This window comes from Lynx rufus, unplaced genomic scaffold (genome assembly GCF_022079265.1).
Source record: "Lynx rufus isolate CCGP_SWC_20201006 ecotype Redwood Valley unplaced genomic scaffold, mLynRuf1.p SCAF_1, whole genome shotgun sequence".
Lineage (NCBI taxonomy): Eukaryota > Metazoa > Chordata > Mammalia > Carnivora > Felidae > Lynx > Lynx rufus.
This window is the reverse complement of record NW_025814823.1, coordinates 135,080,201-135,098,014: the sequence shown is the minus strand read 5'-3', so window position 1 is coordinate 135,098,014 and position 17,814 is coordinate 135,080,201. Positions and strand designations below refer to the sequence as shown.

Below are 17,814 nucleotides of genomic sequence, written 5' to 3'. Positions count from 1 at the left end.
CCCCTCCCCAGTGTCAGAAAGCAAGCTGTGGCTGAACCACTCCTGGGAAAGGAAAACTGTGATTTTTTTAAGATCCTGTTTGCCCCTACCCGGAAAGGGACCGTCACACTGATCCTGTGCTGCTCCCCCAACAAATGGACAGTTTCCGTGGAACAGAATGGACTTTGCGTATGTCAGTCAGGGAGAGAGACCTCTCCCTCTTGCCCAGAATTGGAAAGAACACTCAAAAACCTCTTCCTTTCCCCACAGTGACGTGTAACACACACAGTGACTCTGATGAATGAGAAGCACTGTCAGGATTCCTGAAGCGGCCAGGACCTTAACGAGCTCGACACAGCCCAACGCGGTAACGGTGAGGATCCTGTTTATTTGCTTTATGATCTCAATTGAATGGAAAGCTAGGAAAATAACACATGGGCGGATTGAAAATAGTTTTTCAGATCATGCTTCTTCCAAAATGAAGGTTTATGGTTGCAATGGGTAGTCTAACGTTGGAGAGACACATGGTCTAAATGCAGCGATGATACCTTGAAAACAGTGGTCCAAACAAAGGCGGACACTGCCCCAGGAGGCTCCCTTTCTTCCTAAGAACTAGATGCTCTGACCTGCTCCATGGCGTTAGCGTTCCAGTAGGTCTTGTACTTGTAATTAATGTGTAATAACTCGCAGATCCAAGTGGGAAAAGAGTGAAGTAGTTACTCATTTCTCTGTAATCAGGAGAAAGTGCAAACCATCCTAGCCCTCCCTCCCCCCACCTGTACATCCCTTTGCTACCTCTCCCCCCCACCCCCACCCCAGATTCAAGAAGTTCACAATTCTTAATGAAGCACACATTACCTGGTACCGTATTTTAAGAGTTTTGAAACAACATTGTTGAACTCAGCAATACTTTGTCATATTCATATATCTTTCTCTTTTTTTTTATTGAATAAAGCAGCTTTGAAGCTTATCAGGCACTGCCCAACAAAACATTTAGTCCACAAAAATCTGTTATGAACTTTTTAACCTTGGGCTAACAGCCAAGTACTCTGTACAAGAAAAAGTGTAAAATAATTCATAGTTTTAATTCTGAAGCCATTTTTGTTTTTTTGTTTTTTTGTTTTTTTTTTTTTTACTGGCATCCTGTACACATTTCTTCTTTAAAAAAAAAAAAAAGAATCACAAAATGAATATTAACAAAAAAAAATTAGGGACAATAATATTTTCAGGCAACAAAAATTGGGATGGGGTAAGCTTATTCTGAAGGTACATTTAAAACTGAGAACAATGAAAATTAAGAATTGCATAGCACTGTGAATTTAGTCTTCAGGAAAACAAAACAGAAGCTATTTGGTATTGATACAAATCCATCTATTTGATAGTTAGTCATCCATTGTTATGTACATATTTTATATAATGAATGTCCTTTAAAGTCCGGTTTTCCAAGCTCCATTTTTCTGTTGGCGTGGTGGTTTTTAAAGTTTAAAAGAAACACTTTCTGGCATTCAGCTACACCAGAATTTCCTCTGAACGTACGTGAGCGGACGTTCTCCCAAAACGTCTCTGGTGAGCCGAAGTGCCTTTCTGCTACATACCGTTCATTTGTTAGAAAATGAAATAATCCACAGTGCGATGTGTCTGGGTCCACCGTGCACAGCCCATACCCAGGCTGAAGCAGCCCGGCTCGAGCGTCCCCAGGCCAGGGCTCTTGAGCCCGTCCACCCTCTGGTCTACAAGGTCCCAACTTTGAGCTGGTAAAGCTTCAAAAAGCATTAACAAGCACCATGGTTAAAGGCCTCTTTGTCCCTGCACGCAGAGATTTTTGCATTTCTTTTTCTCTTTGTGTCGTGTGTCCTTGTGGCTTTAAATTAAACCAAAAAATAAAAAATAAAAAAAAAAATTTAAAAAAAAGGACAAGGACTCCAGAAACGTGTGGTCCTGGCACAGTGCTAGGCTGCGTATCTTCCCCTCTACTTTTTTGTCGAAAGCTCGAGTCCCATCTGAAGGCAGATGGCTGCGTTTCCTCAGCTCAATTACAGGTCAGGCTGGAGAGGAGCCCTGTGCTTTCCAGAGGCCTCGGGGTGGTTGAGCTCCAGGAGAAGGATCAGAGGACAAGTGCTTCATCGCCTCTGCTGTGCATATACCGGGTAGGCTAGTGTGACGTTGAGGGAGTCGTTGTGCTGCACGAGGGAGGTGTGTTGGTAATGTAGCACCAGCTCTTTCAGGGAGCTGTACAGGTTATAGGGCTCGGCAAAGCCGTAGCCAGTTGCCGTTTTGTTGATGACACAGTGCTTCACTTCGCCATCCACCCTGCAGAGGACAGAGAGAGAGAACAGGGTTTTCAGAAAAGGGTCCTAGTGAAAAAGTACCCTCTGCGGGCCTTGCTCTAGGAAGGGAACACTCCCGGGGGAGCTACGGGCTTGGGCTGCTACCTCAGCTTCCCTGAGCCACTGTATTCTCATCTTGAAGGTGGCAGACGTGTCACAGGGTGACTTTGAGAAACGAGATCGGGTAGAGGACACGCGCACTACCATCACCGACAGCCCTGCCACGCGAGCAGGGCTCTACGGTTAGCACAGGCGTGAACTGCATTCTTGCAGACCAGCCTCTCACGTTGCATTTATCCTCAACTCTCTCCCTCCTGTTCAGTAGGAATATTTCTCTGGTTAAATGGAGGGAGATGGCTGGGTGCAATTTTCAGAACCTTTCCTTCCCAGAGGACACTCGCTTTTCTTAACTCATAGTGATCCGAAACTTAGTGTTCATAGTATTCCCCAAACACATGGGACATAAAAGGAAAACGCGCCACATGCCAGAAAGGTCTTCTCTTGGGTACACTGATCTCAAGGCCAATGACCTCTCTCTCTAGCTGTTGGGCCCCGTTCCTGGTGCAGACTTGACCTGCGGGTGGAGCTCTCTTGTGAATTCCCTCATATTCTAATGCCATTAACCTTGGGAAGTAAAACAAAAAACCCCCGTGTTGCTACTTCCTTTTTAAAGATGAGAAGATCGAGACTGCTCATGATGAGATGAAGTAGTTGGTGAACTGAGACCCAAACCCCAGTCTTTGAACTCAACAGCAGGTTTCTATGCTTCTGCCTAGACCTGAAAAACGTTGTATCTTTTTTACTTCCTACTCTAGGTTATGGCACTGTGAGGTTCTTCGAAGCTTGGTTGGCTGAATGAATGAAACACGTCTGCAGCTGTCTGACAGGAGAGAAAGATACGTACACTACCGAGCAGGCATAGCAGCCCTGTTTACTGCTTTCCCGGACCAGGAAGGTGCCATCTCGCTTCCCCCGGAGTAGGTTTTCAGCCTTGTTTCTGTTGCTGCTGCCGACATTCCATGTCTTCTCGTCGTGGTGCGGCAAATCCTCATCATCCTCCACCAGCGAGTATTGGCTAAGGAGGCAGGAGAGAAAGGTTGGACATGAAGCCCTGGGAGAGGTCACCTCTCCCACCGAGCCCATCAGGCCAGCCACCGCGGCTCTGACTCAGGCAGCACTTAGCCGTGGAGCTCAGCCTTCCATGTGACCTCCCTGGACAAAGAGCCCCAGTAGTAAGAGTCTTCCTCTTTGTAAGTCAGGAGCTACATGTAGGCAGCTGGGCAGAGGGGAAGGTATCAAACGATCCTGTTTGTCCAGTTCAGATCAGGAAACCGACTGACTAGGAGGACTGCCAGTTTCTCATGTAATTCAAACAAAACCCAGCCTTAAGCTTTAGAGATACACTGAACAGAATTGTGTCCTTTTTTTCCTCCCGACTGTTCCAGAAACCCACTGGGGATTTTTACAGGTTTGGGGCCTTCCTTCTAGACAGAGTCACTCAATTGCACTGTGGGTAAAAACTAACTCTGCATCCTTCACTAAACTTTCCTTTTTTGTAACATTCTGGATAATGCGATGTGGTTTACAGAAGATGTTCCAAACTCCGTGAAATTCCTCCCTTGGTCTGCAAACAAAGCAAGTCACGAGTTCTCTTACCATGAAGACCCCCCCACCCCCCGCCAGCCCCCGGGCAGCCTCCCACCTACGGTGAGTACTCACTCTTCAGTGTTCTCATTGCCCAGCCACTCGTTCAGCTTCTTCTGCCGAACACCTTTCTGAGTCAACCACCTGGAAGACAGAAAAGGAAAATGCATTAATCATGGATCCTTGGTTTGGGCAACGGCCGGTCATTTGCTCCCAGGGTTCTGCCTCGAGGACTTACATCAAGTATTGGTCTCTTGTCTTTCTCAGCTGAATGAGGTCTGGTTTAATGCTGTTCATGCGCTTGTCAATCTCCCGATACTCAGCTGCCTGTTTCTTCAAGTCCTCCTCCAGTCGTCTTCTACTGTCCACAATTTCGCTGATGCGAGACTTCAACTTTTCATAATTATGCATAATCCTATAGGCAAGAGTAAGGCATTGGTCATGACCTGCTTCACCACAATGGTTTCCCACAGCTTATAGAAAGTCAGAAAGAATGCTTTCTCGTGCTGCCATTTTTAAAAATTATTCAAAGGGCAGAAAGCAAGATCATCTTTCAACAGTTCTGGAGGATTTGCATTATTATCTTGAGCACAGGGACAACCCTCATGGTTCACCAACCTTTGTATTTCTTTCTCATTGCCTTCCCGTTTAAATTTTTCTATGTATTCTTTGCTGTACCGTTCTTGGCTTTGGCACTGCTCTTCAAATATTTTTATGGTTTCATTAAATGCTTCAATAGCTGTTCTTTTCATCTGGATTTCCTACAACACAATGTTTAATAAGACAATGTCATACCTTTCACAGAACGGATAATTTGTTATTGTGAGACACTGCCGGGACATTTGATGGTATTCCTGTCTAGCATGGAAGGGACTGTGTTAGCAAGGAAGGCCTCTAATTCATAAAACCCATTAAAATAGTATCACAGAAGCACACATTTCCTTTGGGAATTTTCCCAGTCTATGAAAGCAGACTGCCTAACAATTTCCTATAGTTTTCATTTTAAAAGCCATTCCCCTTTATCAGCAATTTAAGGAATCCATGTTGCCTTCTACTCCCTCTGGTGGTTCTAGATACATCATAGCCTAGAGAAGATTACCTCTCCAGGAAAACATTGTCATAAATGGAGCTTCTATACTTTTTTTTATTACAGGGCATCAAAAAGTTAAATCTTCATTTTGGAGGTCAGACAAGTTTGTGGAACTCTGAGTTGTTACGTCAAATCCACTTGAAACTCCCAGCGACCTCTGCAATTATCATCACGAGAACTTCTCATTCTGACACTTACGAGCTTCATTTAAAAGGTTTATTAGAGATGCTATGAATATTAAACAATGATCTGCAAATACATGATCTTTCTCCACACTTGATGAGCAAAACCTCAACTTTACTTTCTTTTTCCTAAACCGAACTGATACATGTTCGATTCTAGTAACTAAGAGTTCTGAGATTTTAATTTGATTTTAGCAAAAAACTCACCTGGGAAGTACGGGTATAATCTTCATATAATCTATCATATTCCCGACTTTTTTCTTGAAATTGAGTGTTATATTCATGTAATTTTTTCCCTACAGCTTCAATATTATCTTCTTTGACAACTTGATCCTGGAAGAATGAGAGATGGGAAGAGAGAAAACTTCAGTTCATCGGCTATGCAGTCCAGTAACTGGCCATTCTCAAACTGTAATTTTGTGACCACAGGTATAAAGTTTTTGAAATTTTATTACATGCAATTCACCTGCTTCACAATGTTTTCTAAGGATTTGAAAGTGTCTTGTCTAAACATTGTAATGTGAGCATTTCAGTTTTGAATACCTGTTGGTATTTGGATACTGGATAAAGTAATTTCACGTCCAGTTTGGGATTATACTGAGCTAGGGACTCATTCCGGTAGTGGTTTATTAGTTCAACCACAGAGTTGAAGGTTAGTGGGTCAGAGAAGCCATATTTCCCATCTCGGTGAAATATTTTGATTAACTTGTTATTTCCTCCTTTCCTGTAAACACAAAATAAAGGGCATTATTACAATCTTCTTTAGAAACGTGTTCCAGTGTCTACTTACACACCTCAAGCGTTGCTATGTTCCCGGACTCACCTTAGTGTAAGAGTATAATCACCATGCATTTTAGTAGATGCGTCTCGTACCAAAAAGGTCCCATCAGCTGTATCTCGAAGTTTTTCATTCACTTCTTCCCTGAAACAAAAAGGACACAGGACAAAGCTCACCTTGAGGATTTTAAAACAGGCTTCATTTTTAGAGTTTTAGCTTCACAGCAAAATTAAGCACCAACTATGTAGAGAGCCTCTATCTCCCCACCCCTTTGTTAAGTGCATTTTCTGATTATATGTATTGTTTATATAGAAATGTAATAAATTTCATCTCATTACAAACTGGGAGCTGAAAGAAAAAAAAAACAAAAAACCTTTCATTACTGGTCTATCAGTGGTCCAAACACACTAATCACTGGCCAATGAGCTCACAAAGTCATGATCCTGAAAAGGACTCCTTCCTCCCCTTCAGAAAAAAAAAAAAACCTACGAATAAACAGGCCTTTTTCATATGTACAAGATACTAACATTAATTCTTACACTTCTGCCTAACAGAAAGCGACCCTGGACCCTCCCTTAAGGCGGTGGGCCACCTCACCCTGGTGCTTTCCTGACCTCTCTGTCAATAATGAAACTTCTCGAGTATTTAATTTCCTGTGGCATCCAGCACCCAACAGTTCCCCAGTGCTCAGGGACTTCTCTGGTCTTCTTTGGAAGACAACCAACTATGCTTCATGCTTATGTTGGAGGATATCCTAAAAATGGAACTCAGCAAGCTGGTGTGTTTCTTTCTCTAAAACCAGAGCTCTGTCTCTAGCGAAAACTCCAGAGTTTGTGGAGCCTTACCTTGAGATATCTCCCCAGTACCATTCAGCATCTTGTAAGGACATATTGTTATTCATACCGTTGTTGGCTACAGTAGTGGGTTTGGGTGGTTTAGGAGGCAATGCTGTAGATTAAAGAGAAACAAAAAGTTGTTTGCGATCCCAACTACGGTGGAAGGTTGCAAAGAGAACCAAGTTTCTTTACAATACTATGAAATACAGCAGTAATTCACAACTCCATGAAACATGATCGTTTGCTTTAAAAAAAAAAAAAAAAGGCATCTCTCAGAGCATGGATCAAAAAGAAAAGGAAGTGAAAAAGAGAGAACGGCTTAGAGATGAACAAATAAACCCGGCTGGCCATGTGAGTGTATTTCAGAGTAAATCCTGAGTCCCGGCATTCTGCTTCTAGGCTCTAGTTATATTAAAGTTTCAGGCCTGATCAAATCCATCTAAAATAGGAAACCATGAACATATGAGCAGGAGGAATCACATGGGTTGGCTTTAATTTCCTCCTCTTATTTAATTATAAAAGACAAATTTGGTTTCTGTCCTCCACAAATGCTGTTGCTGTAAGAAAAAAGCTCATCTACAGCAATATGTTTTAAGAGGAGGAATTGGGTTTCTCTAATCTTAGTATTTCAGGCCCTCTTTTGCCAAAAGCCACTTTAAGAAACTCATCTGTGACCTAAATCTCTTTAGCATTCATGTTAATATTCTAGTGGATAGATTGTGCTCTATATGCCAAGACTGATTAAAAACCATATCCCTCTTCCTCAATGTCAAGTGTTTCTGAATTTCTTAATTGGGAGCAGGGCTAATACGGGAAGAAAATTTGGGAAGCAAAATAAGGCTAGGATTTGTAAGTGAATTCTAAGTCGTTAAGTTTTAAAGGACAGTATTTCATGCAAAAATTATTTCAGGAGTCTATCAAGAACATTGTATAAGGACTAGGATGAAATAAGGGCAAGCCAACTCCTTTTCTCAATATAGTGTCTCAATATAAGAGTAGGCAAAGTCTCAGCGTCTGATTTAGAATAGTTTCAGGTCACCTACAACTGAGTTGTAATCACTGCTACATTCTACACGCCTTCTAAAGTACCAAGTGTTATCACTGCAAAGTACCACTGTTCCCATCCACTGTCAAAAGAGAAAAGCAGCACAAAGGACGCATCATTTTAATTAAAGGAACAGTATGAAAGATACACAACAATACAACACAAATACCAAAGGACCTCGATTAACAAAAGACACCAGTGAAAAACTGGAATTCAATTCATATCTATTCAAGTAAGAAAAAAAACCATTTACCAACAGACAGCCTGATCTGCTTGCTTCCACAGGCAAACGATTTAATGTCCAAGCTATGATCAAACTAATTTTTATTAAGTTACAACAAATTAGTAAAAAATAGAAAACTCAAGAGGATCGGTTTACAGTAGTTGTCAATCTCCCCCCTCCCCAAAAATCCGCAAAATTAACTAGCTTTCTAAAAGAATACTGCAGTGTTACCTGGTGGATCCATTTCTATATAAAACATCAAGTCTGTGCCACAATTTATATCTGTCTTAGCATATTCTAAATCCAGGTCTTCCATATTCCAAACAGTGTTGTACATTTGTGCGAGAGTTTCCTTGGCTGAGCTCAGTTATAAGAAAAGAGTCCGGCTTTCTTTGTAATGGTGTCTTGGAATTCATTTTAAAACCTATAAGGGGCTGCACTGTAACCTATTACATCACACACCCCAGCCAATCAAGTCAGAAAAATGTCACCAGACCACTCCTGCTCCATCATTTCTCTTCTAGATCCAGTCTTAACACAATCCCAGCCTCAGGAAGAACCCACATTTCATAGAACTGCAATGTATACATGCTCATCGTTTCAAAAAGGTGTTTAATTTGACTCTTCTCCTCCAGCACTGAGTTCTCTAATTCCTTTTTTATTACTCCTTGCAGCATGGTACGCTCCGCTGTTGGCAGGTTGACAAAAGCTGATATGCTGCAGCCCGGAGCTTTTTTTTTTTTTTTTTTTTTTTCCCCTAGTGCATCTGGGTTTATGGAGAGCCTGGTCATGCCTTGGTTTAAAAATCTTACAAATGCATCAGAATGGTATATTTAAGGTATATTTTACAGTCCTTAAATGCCTCCTGTATATATTAAAAGCAGAAGGGATCAAGAACTCAGGATGTTTAATTTCATTCCTGCATAACTCACTGACAACTCAGAACTTAAACACTGTTACAAACGTACCACATTAGAAAGCACAATTTAAAGAAAAATCTCCTTCTACCAAACATACTAAAGTTAACACTAGCCACTAGGGAATAATAATGCAACATCTCAACAGGAATGAAGATCTGCCTATTACCAGCACACATTTAATGTTACTGTCTAACAAGACTAGTCCAGGTGAGTTACGCCTTCCAAAAAGAAAGGGGCCATATATATCAAGAATGCAGAGCAGAGGTAGGGTTATGTTTGCAAACTATCTGTCACTGATAAACCCATCCTCCGACTTCTTGTGCTAATACTGCTTGAGGGGAGAGTGATGTAATCACTTTTGGTTGTTCGCCCCCCCCCCCATCTCAAATGCCTTACCCTGGGGACTATTATTCCTGGTTAGCAATATTTAATGTAAAGAAATCAATTCCTCTATAAATCTATTAATTTCAGTTCTCTACAGCCATTCTGCATATAGTCTTCCCATCCTCACTACAGCTTAATGTACATTTCCATTATAAACCGCCTCTTTACATTTACATTATTATGAAGAGGTGAGGAGGAAAAGCCCCCATCCCCAATTAGTAGCTGATTGAAAAAAACTATAGTGGGCTTGTGATCAATGCACTTATGTATGTCACATATTTGTGTGACCATTTAAAGAACACAGAACCCCTTAAAATTTATTGTTAGACCCTCTATCAAATTTAGAATCATATAAAATAGTAGAGCAAAGGCACGTCATTTCACCGAGCACTCTGCTTGAATCCTGTCTAGCTGGACTTATTGTCCCATTGATGAGGAAGGCAGTCTCAACCTATACCCTCCCGCGGACGGCCCGGGCCACTTTTCTATTCCTAAATTCAAAATCACACGCACAAAAATGGTCCAAGTGGTTGGGATATGTCCTCGACTGAGGGTCAGAAAAAATTTTTGACTTTAATAAAAACGTGTTTTCTCTGCCCCAGGAGGAGTCCCGCCAGCAGCTGTGGACAGGCTAACAGCCCAGAGGGCTACCCCATGTCTTTGGGAGCACTTGGTGCAAACCAGTCCTGCTGCTGGATCCCATGTGGCAAACCGACCAGGGGAGGAGGGGAGGGAGACAGGTGATTTTCCACGTCTCTCCAAAGCCTGGCCGGGCACCAACTTCCAGCCAAGCACTTTGTAATTACCTCCTTGCCCGTTTCCAGCCTAAAGCCCATCTTTTCCGCACACTGTGCCCCTCCAGGAAAGGGGGGAGTGTCTCCGCTAATCTCTTATCTGCCCTCCCCAGACAGCACTTCGTCTCACTGACACGCCCGCAAAGACAAACTACAGAGGGGAACCTGGCACACAAGCACAAAAGCAGGGCAGCGGCGAGGGGGGTACAAGTTAAAGGCAACTTACTTTGCAGGTTATGCATGTCTGCAGTTTCCCGCGGCCAGGCCGGTCTCCGACAATGCGAACGCCGCCCCCGGCTCTCCCCGCCGCCCCCACGGTGGCGCCCACTCCGCGGCAGCGCTCCCGCCCGCCGAGCGCAGGGGCGGCGGCGGCGGCGCGGGACCCTCGGGCTCGCGCGGCGCGACACGGACGTCGGGACGGGACCGCCGCAGCAGCGCCGCTCACCGCCCGCTCCCCATGGACACAGCCACTGGCTGCCGGTGGTGCCGTACGCGGGAGGGAGAAAGCCCCGGCGCTCGCACGTCTCGCAGATAAAGATCACGGCTTCATGATTAACTTGGGCAGGTTCAAATATTTGCTGAGCTAGGGATTTCGGGTGGGGGAGGGGAGCCCAAGTCAAAGTCAAAGTTGTCATCGGCTAACAAGTGGCCACTGCCAGCCCAACTTGCTCATTTTCGCCAAGGAAATGAGAAGGCCATTGTGAGGGGACCTAAAATAGTCTCTCTAACTGGCTGCGGCAGCGCGCGGGGCTCAAGTGGCCACAGTGAAGCGAGGCACTATGCACGGCCAAACACAGGAAGTGGCTGAGCTAGTTCAGCAAAAATAGAATCAAAGCCTTGCTTGTAAAGGCCTGAACCTCTCCGAACAGCCCAGAACACCGTGCCTTGCTCGTGTCCACCTCCTCCCACACAACAGCACAGACAGCCCCGCAGGTGTAAGAGGAAAGCCCTACGGAGGAACTGAGCAGGGGTACAGGGTTGAAAAAAACGTTTGATCCTGGGAGGAGAGTTTGGTGGGGAAGACGTAGATCCCATACGCTCCACGACCTCGTGAAGAGGAGCAGAAAAACCTCATTCTGCGAGCTACTTTTATGAAGCCAATTTCCACTCACGTTTAACTGGCCCTAGAAGTGTCTGGTAATTAAAAGTTGTGTCTGCATGCAGTTCATGGGACTGCTAAACGGAGCAAAGGAGAGGGCGAGGAGCCCATGAGCCTTTCCAGAGGATCTGTGTCCTTTGAGAAAGTGCTAATGGACCACACTAAAATTTGACCTAAGAAAATTTTCGCTCTGCATCAGCATAGATGGATGGCTTTACTAATATCCCAAGAACCTTAACAATGGAAAATCACAGAATCACTAACTTTAAAACCAGAAAGTAATCCAAAGACCACTTCGAGCAAATCCCTCATGCTACACACACACACACACACACACACACACACACACACACACACAAGATCCTGATCCAGGGGGATCGAAGGGGTTTGCACAAGATCAAAGCTCCAGGGCCACAACCTAGCCTTCTGACATTCAGTCCTAAACTCCTTTTTCTCCACCCACTGGCCCTGTCTTTACTGCCCTCTGCCAGATAAAGTTAAAATTAACAAGTGAAACTTAAGTTAATGTCTTAAAGGCCACATGTGAAAAAATTCACACCTATAACAAAACTGACTTTTTCTGTTCTCTATTTTTAGCTTATTTAAAGGTTTAAAAAAAAAACAACAACACCTTCTAGTTCTCTTCCAGGCAACAAGGATCTGTCTGTAAGACCCTCAGACTCTGTACAGGAAGGGAACCCCAGGGTCATATGCAGAGAGTGCTAAAGGAAGATCTAGGTGGGGACCATAAAGTCCACGTAGGCAAGGGGTCTTTACAAACTTGCCTTTGGTGTGACTGATAAAGCATGAAAAACCTACTTGCCAGTGGGAAGAAAAGAGTCTATAAGTGAATCTTGCAACTCCCGCCTGCTGATCACAGGGACGTAAGGCGAGTTCAGAGAAAACCTTTGCATCCTGAGCTGCAGAATCTTGTCCTACTTTTAAAAATAGTCTCTCTAAAGCTAGAAACCTTGGAAACACCGGTCTCTTAAGCATCTGTCTAAATTTACATGATGTTCCATGTCAAAACTTCCCCAAGATTAAAATATTGACTAGTCCAACAGTATTCTGTCACAGAACACTGGCCACTAGAAAGCCTAACAGCTTCGACTTGGAGAGATTTGAAAACTCTGCTTCTAATGTCTCACGATATGTCCAATCCTCTACCACAGAGGTTCTATTACATTACTGAAAGTGTGAGCTGAGTTTTTTCCCCCGTTCAATTTCAGTCTTTGAAGTCATGGGCGAGACACATACTGCTTCTTTATTAGCTTAAAAAGGGAGCCCTCTGCTGGTAGAACAGAATCAGTAACTTCTCCTTGGGAGAACATGATCAACTTTCTGTGTACTGTATTTCATTCATCTCCCACTATGTCCAAAGTATCACACAAACATAGGATTCACTTACAAATAACTAATAAATGGAACACACAGATGTTATAACAGCTTAGGAAATGTTTTTCACTTTCTTCAAGCCCTTTTTAAATTTTTTTCAATGTTTATTTTTTAGAGAGAGAGAGAGAGAGAGGGAGGGAGAGGAAGGGAGGGGCAGAGAAAGAGGGAGACACAGATTCCAAAGCAGGCTCCAGGCTCTGACTTGTCACCACAGAGCCCGACGTGGGGCTGGAACCCACAAACTGTGAGATCATGACCTGAGCCGAAGTCGGACGCTCAACCGACTGAGCCACCAAGGTGCCCCTTCTTTAAGCCCTTTTTAAAAAAAACTTGTATTTTAATGCCAACATTTATTGGAGACCCAAAGACTCAGCCACACTGGAAAACTTACACATGTAACTGAAAACGAACTTTACCTTGTAGAGTCTTCAAAACACTATGTCTTACTACTTTTCCTTTCCTCAAAGTTTTGTAAAACTCATTTCAGAGGCAAAAAGAGGCCACATTTCATTTCTCAGCAGGTGTGATCTTGTCAGGATAAATATCCTTAATCATTAAAATACGTTTGAAAGAGTACACTGAACACTATCTCCCATGTGCACATCGCCATCAGACAGTGACTATCCCACAACCAGCTTGCACCCTGCACAACTTCTTTAAAAAAAAATGCAGTGAGAAGGAAAAAATAAACGAACCCAAATCTTCGTTTAAGGGTTAAATGAATACCTCCCTTCATAATTTTAACTTAACACGAATTAGGACAGAAGAGCCTTTCAGTATGATGCAAATTCTTTACTCCATATCCAGTGCTCTTAATGACCCTGCACTAAGGAAAACGTCCATTTGAACTTCTAAATAAATCCAGATTTACATAGGCTACATTCTACGAAATGTATAAAAGGTGGGACCGTTGCTCAGCAGAATAAAGCACTCCTTCCCTCTCAGATGCTGTCCTTGGAGAGAAAGAGAAGACAGCACTGTGAAAACAAAAGTTGACCTTTACCCCACCAATATATACACCCTGAAATGGGTTTCTTTTTCAGAGCACAAACAAAACTTCCTATTTCATGATAAAACCTAGTATGGCTTGCCTCTCTGTTTATTCCAACCCATCTAAATATATGAAGTTTTTTCAAGGTTTCATTTCTCACCTTTGAAACAACCCTCTAATGTCAGACCACATTTTAAACCCAATAAAAAATAAATCAGAGAAAAGTAAAACTCTTTGAAAGTCATTTCCCTCTACCTTAGTGCTTGCTTTAGTCTTGGTTGAAAACCAAGCCCAGTGCATTTAAAACAAGATTTATGAATCAGGCTCTTCAGGATGAATGTTTTGCAATGCGCCAGTGGTTAAACATTAACTCTGACAGGTGTAGAAGGGGCAGGAGGGAAAAAGAGTCATTTATTTTCCACTCTGGGCTTGAGGGTGCAATATTAGACTTCAATTATGCTGCATTAATATTTCTGAATATATCCATGAAATCTGAAATATGTAAATACACTTATAATGGGTTTCATTCAAAGGCACCCTGTGTTAAATGGTCCCAATTTTACCCTAGCTGCCCTATAGAAAGCTGCTTTAGCTACCTAAATATTAGTAGGGTAAACATAACACGTAATGATTCAAGAAAACCTGCTGTTCAGCTTTAGGTATTTTTAAGACTTTTAGTAACAAAGGGAACAGCAGACTATCAAAGTTGTGAGAACTTACTCTCTGTTCCACCTTTCAAACCTTAGTTTCCCTCCAAACATAGGGAAGATCCTTGCTTCAGTTTTGCTGGATGCATTCAATGAGTGGGTGTGCCAAAGCGTGTTGAAAGTTGGTTAGTTTATCAAAACGTTTTTACAAATTTTATTATGCTGTGCTTCGTTCTATGCTAGGAGGAGCTCAACAGGAGAAGCAGCCTTTGCCCTTGAGGAATGTAGCTGAGCAGATGAAAAGAACAGGAAGCACCACAGAAAAGTGAAGTTTAAGAAGACAAGGTGTTAAGGGCATAGACCTATTTGAACGGGTTTACACTGCACACCCAGCAGGGAGAGACCTACTTGTGAAATGAAGTGGATGGGACTGCTGGGGGCGGGGCGGGGGGGGGGGCGGGGCTGTGTTCAGTTGTGCGTTCTGTGCACTGCATAAGGGCATGTGGCAGGGGTTGCTGGTACTGAAATCCAGGCCCCTCTACTCACCAAGCCGCACACAGTGGAAAGGGCATCATACTAAATAAGGTACCTTCCTCCCGCCAAGCAGTGCAGCCATGGAGCAGCAAATGCCAAGGGAGAGGGTGTCTTTTGCAGATTAACAGTGAAGCCCAGGCAGGTACCTGGAGGCCTGGCTCTGCTGGCTGGGAATGGGGGCTCAGTGGACAGAAGGGCATGACAGGACTCGGGAGCTGGGGCTGCAGAATGGGGGTGGGGGGGAGGTGCTCTGAGAGGTCCTTAAAAACCAGAGCTGGGCCACAGGAGAGATAGGCTATAGGGTGGTGAGCAGCAGTACGTATCACCTCATTTACATCTCACAATGACCCCAAGAGAGAGGCATTATTCCCATTTCACAGACTAGAAAACAGTTTGGAATGGCTAACTTACTTGAGAGGAACTTGGCAAATGAGTAGCAAGAGCTGAGTCAAAGCAGATCTATTTGACTCACTGTTCTTACCAGTGCAAGGCGGACGGAGCGATTCTGAGTTTTAGCCCCAAAAGCTATAACAACCGCCGTGGGGCTCCCCACTATATGGGGACCCATAGAAGCCAGTATCATCTATCTTTAGTTTCTTTCTTACTAGAAACCTCAGAGGACTTGGGACTAGACACTAAAAGCGGTCCCATTGCTCATGAAGCTTCCCAAAACCCAGGAAGCAGGTGCAGCACCAAGCAGCAGGCTGGGGTCCAGGACTAGGTCCCCCCTGCAGACCTAGCTTGGGCACACGCTGCTTGGGTAGCACCAGGGAGAGCTCTCAACCTCTGGGGGCGCTTCACTTTCCTACTGAGCAAATGAAGCGTTGGACTATGCCTTTGACTCTAAAATGATGCTTTCCACGACACTGTCATTGAAAACATTTACTACCTCGGGGCGCCTGGGTGGCTCGGTCGGTTAAGCGGCCGAATTCTGCTCAAGTCATGACCTCGAGGTCTGTGAGTTCAAGCCCCGCGTCGGGCTCTGTGCTGACAGCTCAGAGCCTGGAGCCTGTTTCAGATTCTGTGTCTCCCTCTCTCTGACCCTCCCCCGTTCATGCTCTGTCTCTCTCTGTCTCAAAAAAATAAACGTTAAAAAACAAATTTAAAAAAAACCAAACATTTACTACCTCTTCAAATCTGGTGTATCCAGCCATTATTTTTGTACTTTGCAACTTACTTTGATTAAACCTCTGAACCTCATCGAATTGGAATACTATTTCCTCTTCCCCTTTTCAAACTCTAGCAATTCTTCCAAGCCCATTTCAAGTCCTATTTTTTTCTACAAGCCTTTTCAGTCTACTCAGTTACCCTACCAAGTACCCATCACATTTCTAACATTCTTTTTATATTCAGAGTAAGCACCCTAGAGCCTAGCACTTAGATACTGTGTGCTAATGGTCTTATAGGAATTGACACATTGCCTCAGTCATCATCAGTTTTGCCTATCACCTCAAGTTTTACCAGGTAAAAACTACAAAAGATGCCTATCTATTACATGATAGCCTTGCTTCCCTGTCTCCCCCGCTAAAATCATTCAAGTACTTCGTTCTTTTTTTTTTTTTTTATGATTATTTTTATTTTTGAGAGAGAGAGTGCAAGCAAGGGAGGGCAGAGAGAGGGAGACACAGAATCCGAAGCAGGCTCCAGACTATGAGTTGTCAGCAGAGAACCTGACGCGGGGCTCAAACTCATGAACCTTGAGATCATGACCCAAGCTGATGTTGGATGCTTAATCAACTGAGCCACCCAGGCTCCCCTCCAAGCACTTATTTCTATTCACAACAATAAAGGCAGTTCAAATGAATGATTTAAGACTGTTCAATGGAGATGCACTGGTGTTGCGTTTCCAGACCCCTCTGGTAACAGCACACGCTGGGGCAATGATGAAGGACTCGAGGAAAATGTCGGATTCCCACCAGGCCTAAGAAATCATTTCTCTAACCAAGAGTGCCCTGCCAATCATTTGCAGCAAAGCCACCCCTGAATACAAAGGTGTTTCAGGACGACGTTCTTCCTGAAGTAGGTGGTGTGTTTCCACAAGTGAGGGACACTGAAGCCTCTATTTCATTCCAAAGGGCCTACACATTCCTTACAATAGCTGAGAGATACCACACAAAGGGAAAAATAGCTCAAATTAGGGTTTAGAGATTACTTGGGTTCAATTTTCTTGAAGAGGCTGCATGAATATTGGGATGGTCTCGGAAACATTCAGTGCAGTGTTCATCATTCAACAGCGCTGATAGAACGAACCCGCCTGGGAAACTGGCACACCACTTTCTTGGAAGAATGTACCAGGGTCTATGACACAGCAGGCGGTCCGAAGCGCGCATAACGAAAATGGATGAACATGAATGCTTTCTTCGGTGGAATCGCGCTGAAACGGATAAGGACGTTTAACCAGCTTACACCAGACTAATTAAACTCCACCCGTGACTCTCCCAGGTATGTAGGAGATACTCTTAAGATACTCCGGTTAAATTCACTGGTGGGTATCTATCAAACCTTGTCTGGCTGTTAGCTTTCCTACCTCCCTGTGTCCAGAGGGGCAGGCACTGAGAAGAGCGGCACCACCTCTGGCCCTTTCTACAAGCGGGACTCAGCTGTCCCTCCTCTGAGACAAACCTCCACATGTACACCATGGGCCAGGAGGGAGTGGGAGAGCACAGCCCCGCCCGTTGGCCCAGGGTCCTGTTTTGTTGTTACTAGTCTTCTCCATTCCCCGCCCATGTGTTTAGTCTGGGGTGGGGACTAGTCAATAAAGGGCTCAAGTGCCATGTTTCACACCTGCCCCCTGTCCCCGCATCACAGGGTACCTTTAACAACCGACCACGGACTCTTTCATACTGAGCCAAAAGGCAGCCTCTGAACACCAACAAAGAGTTCCCAAATCCATTAACAAGTGCCCCAAGTAGTTACATGAGATGAACCTTCTGGCCACCCCCTGGG

The 17,814-nt window shown here is 44.0% G+C and overlaps 1 protein-coding gene across 2 annotated transcripts in view; it reads right to left on the bottom strand.

The window, feature by feature from the left end:
- Positions 1-793: 793 nt before the first annotated feature.
- The window catches only part of PIK3R1 (phosphoinositide-3-kinase regulatory subunit 1), an 83,683-nt gene continuing 66,662 nt past the window's right edge, over positions 794-17,814 (bottom strand). The window contains exons 1-10 of one of the 2 annotated variants that reach the window (XM_047087477.1): positions 8,336-8,834; positions 6,846-6,948; positions 6,046-6,144; positions 5,766-5,946; positions 5,430-5,555; positions 4,569-4,711; positions 4,189-4,365; positions 4,026-4,094; positions 3,211-3,381; positions 794-2,289 (exon numbers count right to left, since the gene is read on the bottom strand). In XM_047087477.1, the coding sequence (XP_046943433.1) occupies positions 2,100-2,289; positions 3,211-3,381; positions 4,026-4,094; positions 4,189-4,365; positions 4,569-4,711; positions 5,430-5,555; positions 5,766-5,946; positions 6,046-6,144; positions 6,846-6,948; positions 8,336-8,441 (1,365 nt within the window). In that variant the 5' untranslated portion in view covers positions 8,442-8,834 and the 3' untranslated portion in view covers positions 794-2,099. Of the gene's footprint in view, positions 2,290-3,210; positions 3,382-4,025; positions 4,095-4,188; positions 4,366-4,568; positions 4,712-5,429; positions 5,556-5,765; positions 5,947-6,045; positions 6,145-6,845; positions 6,949-8,335; positions 8,835-17,814 lie in introns of those variants that run through there. The other variant, XM_047087468.1, reaches the window with a different exon arrangement.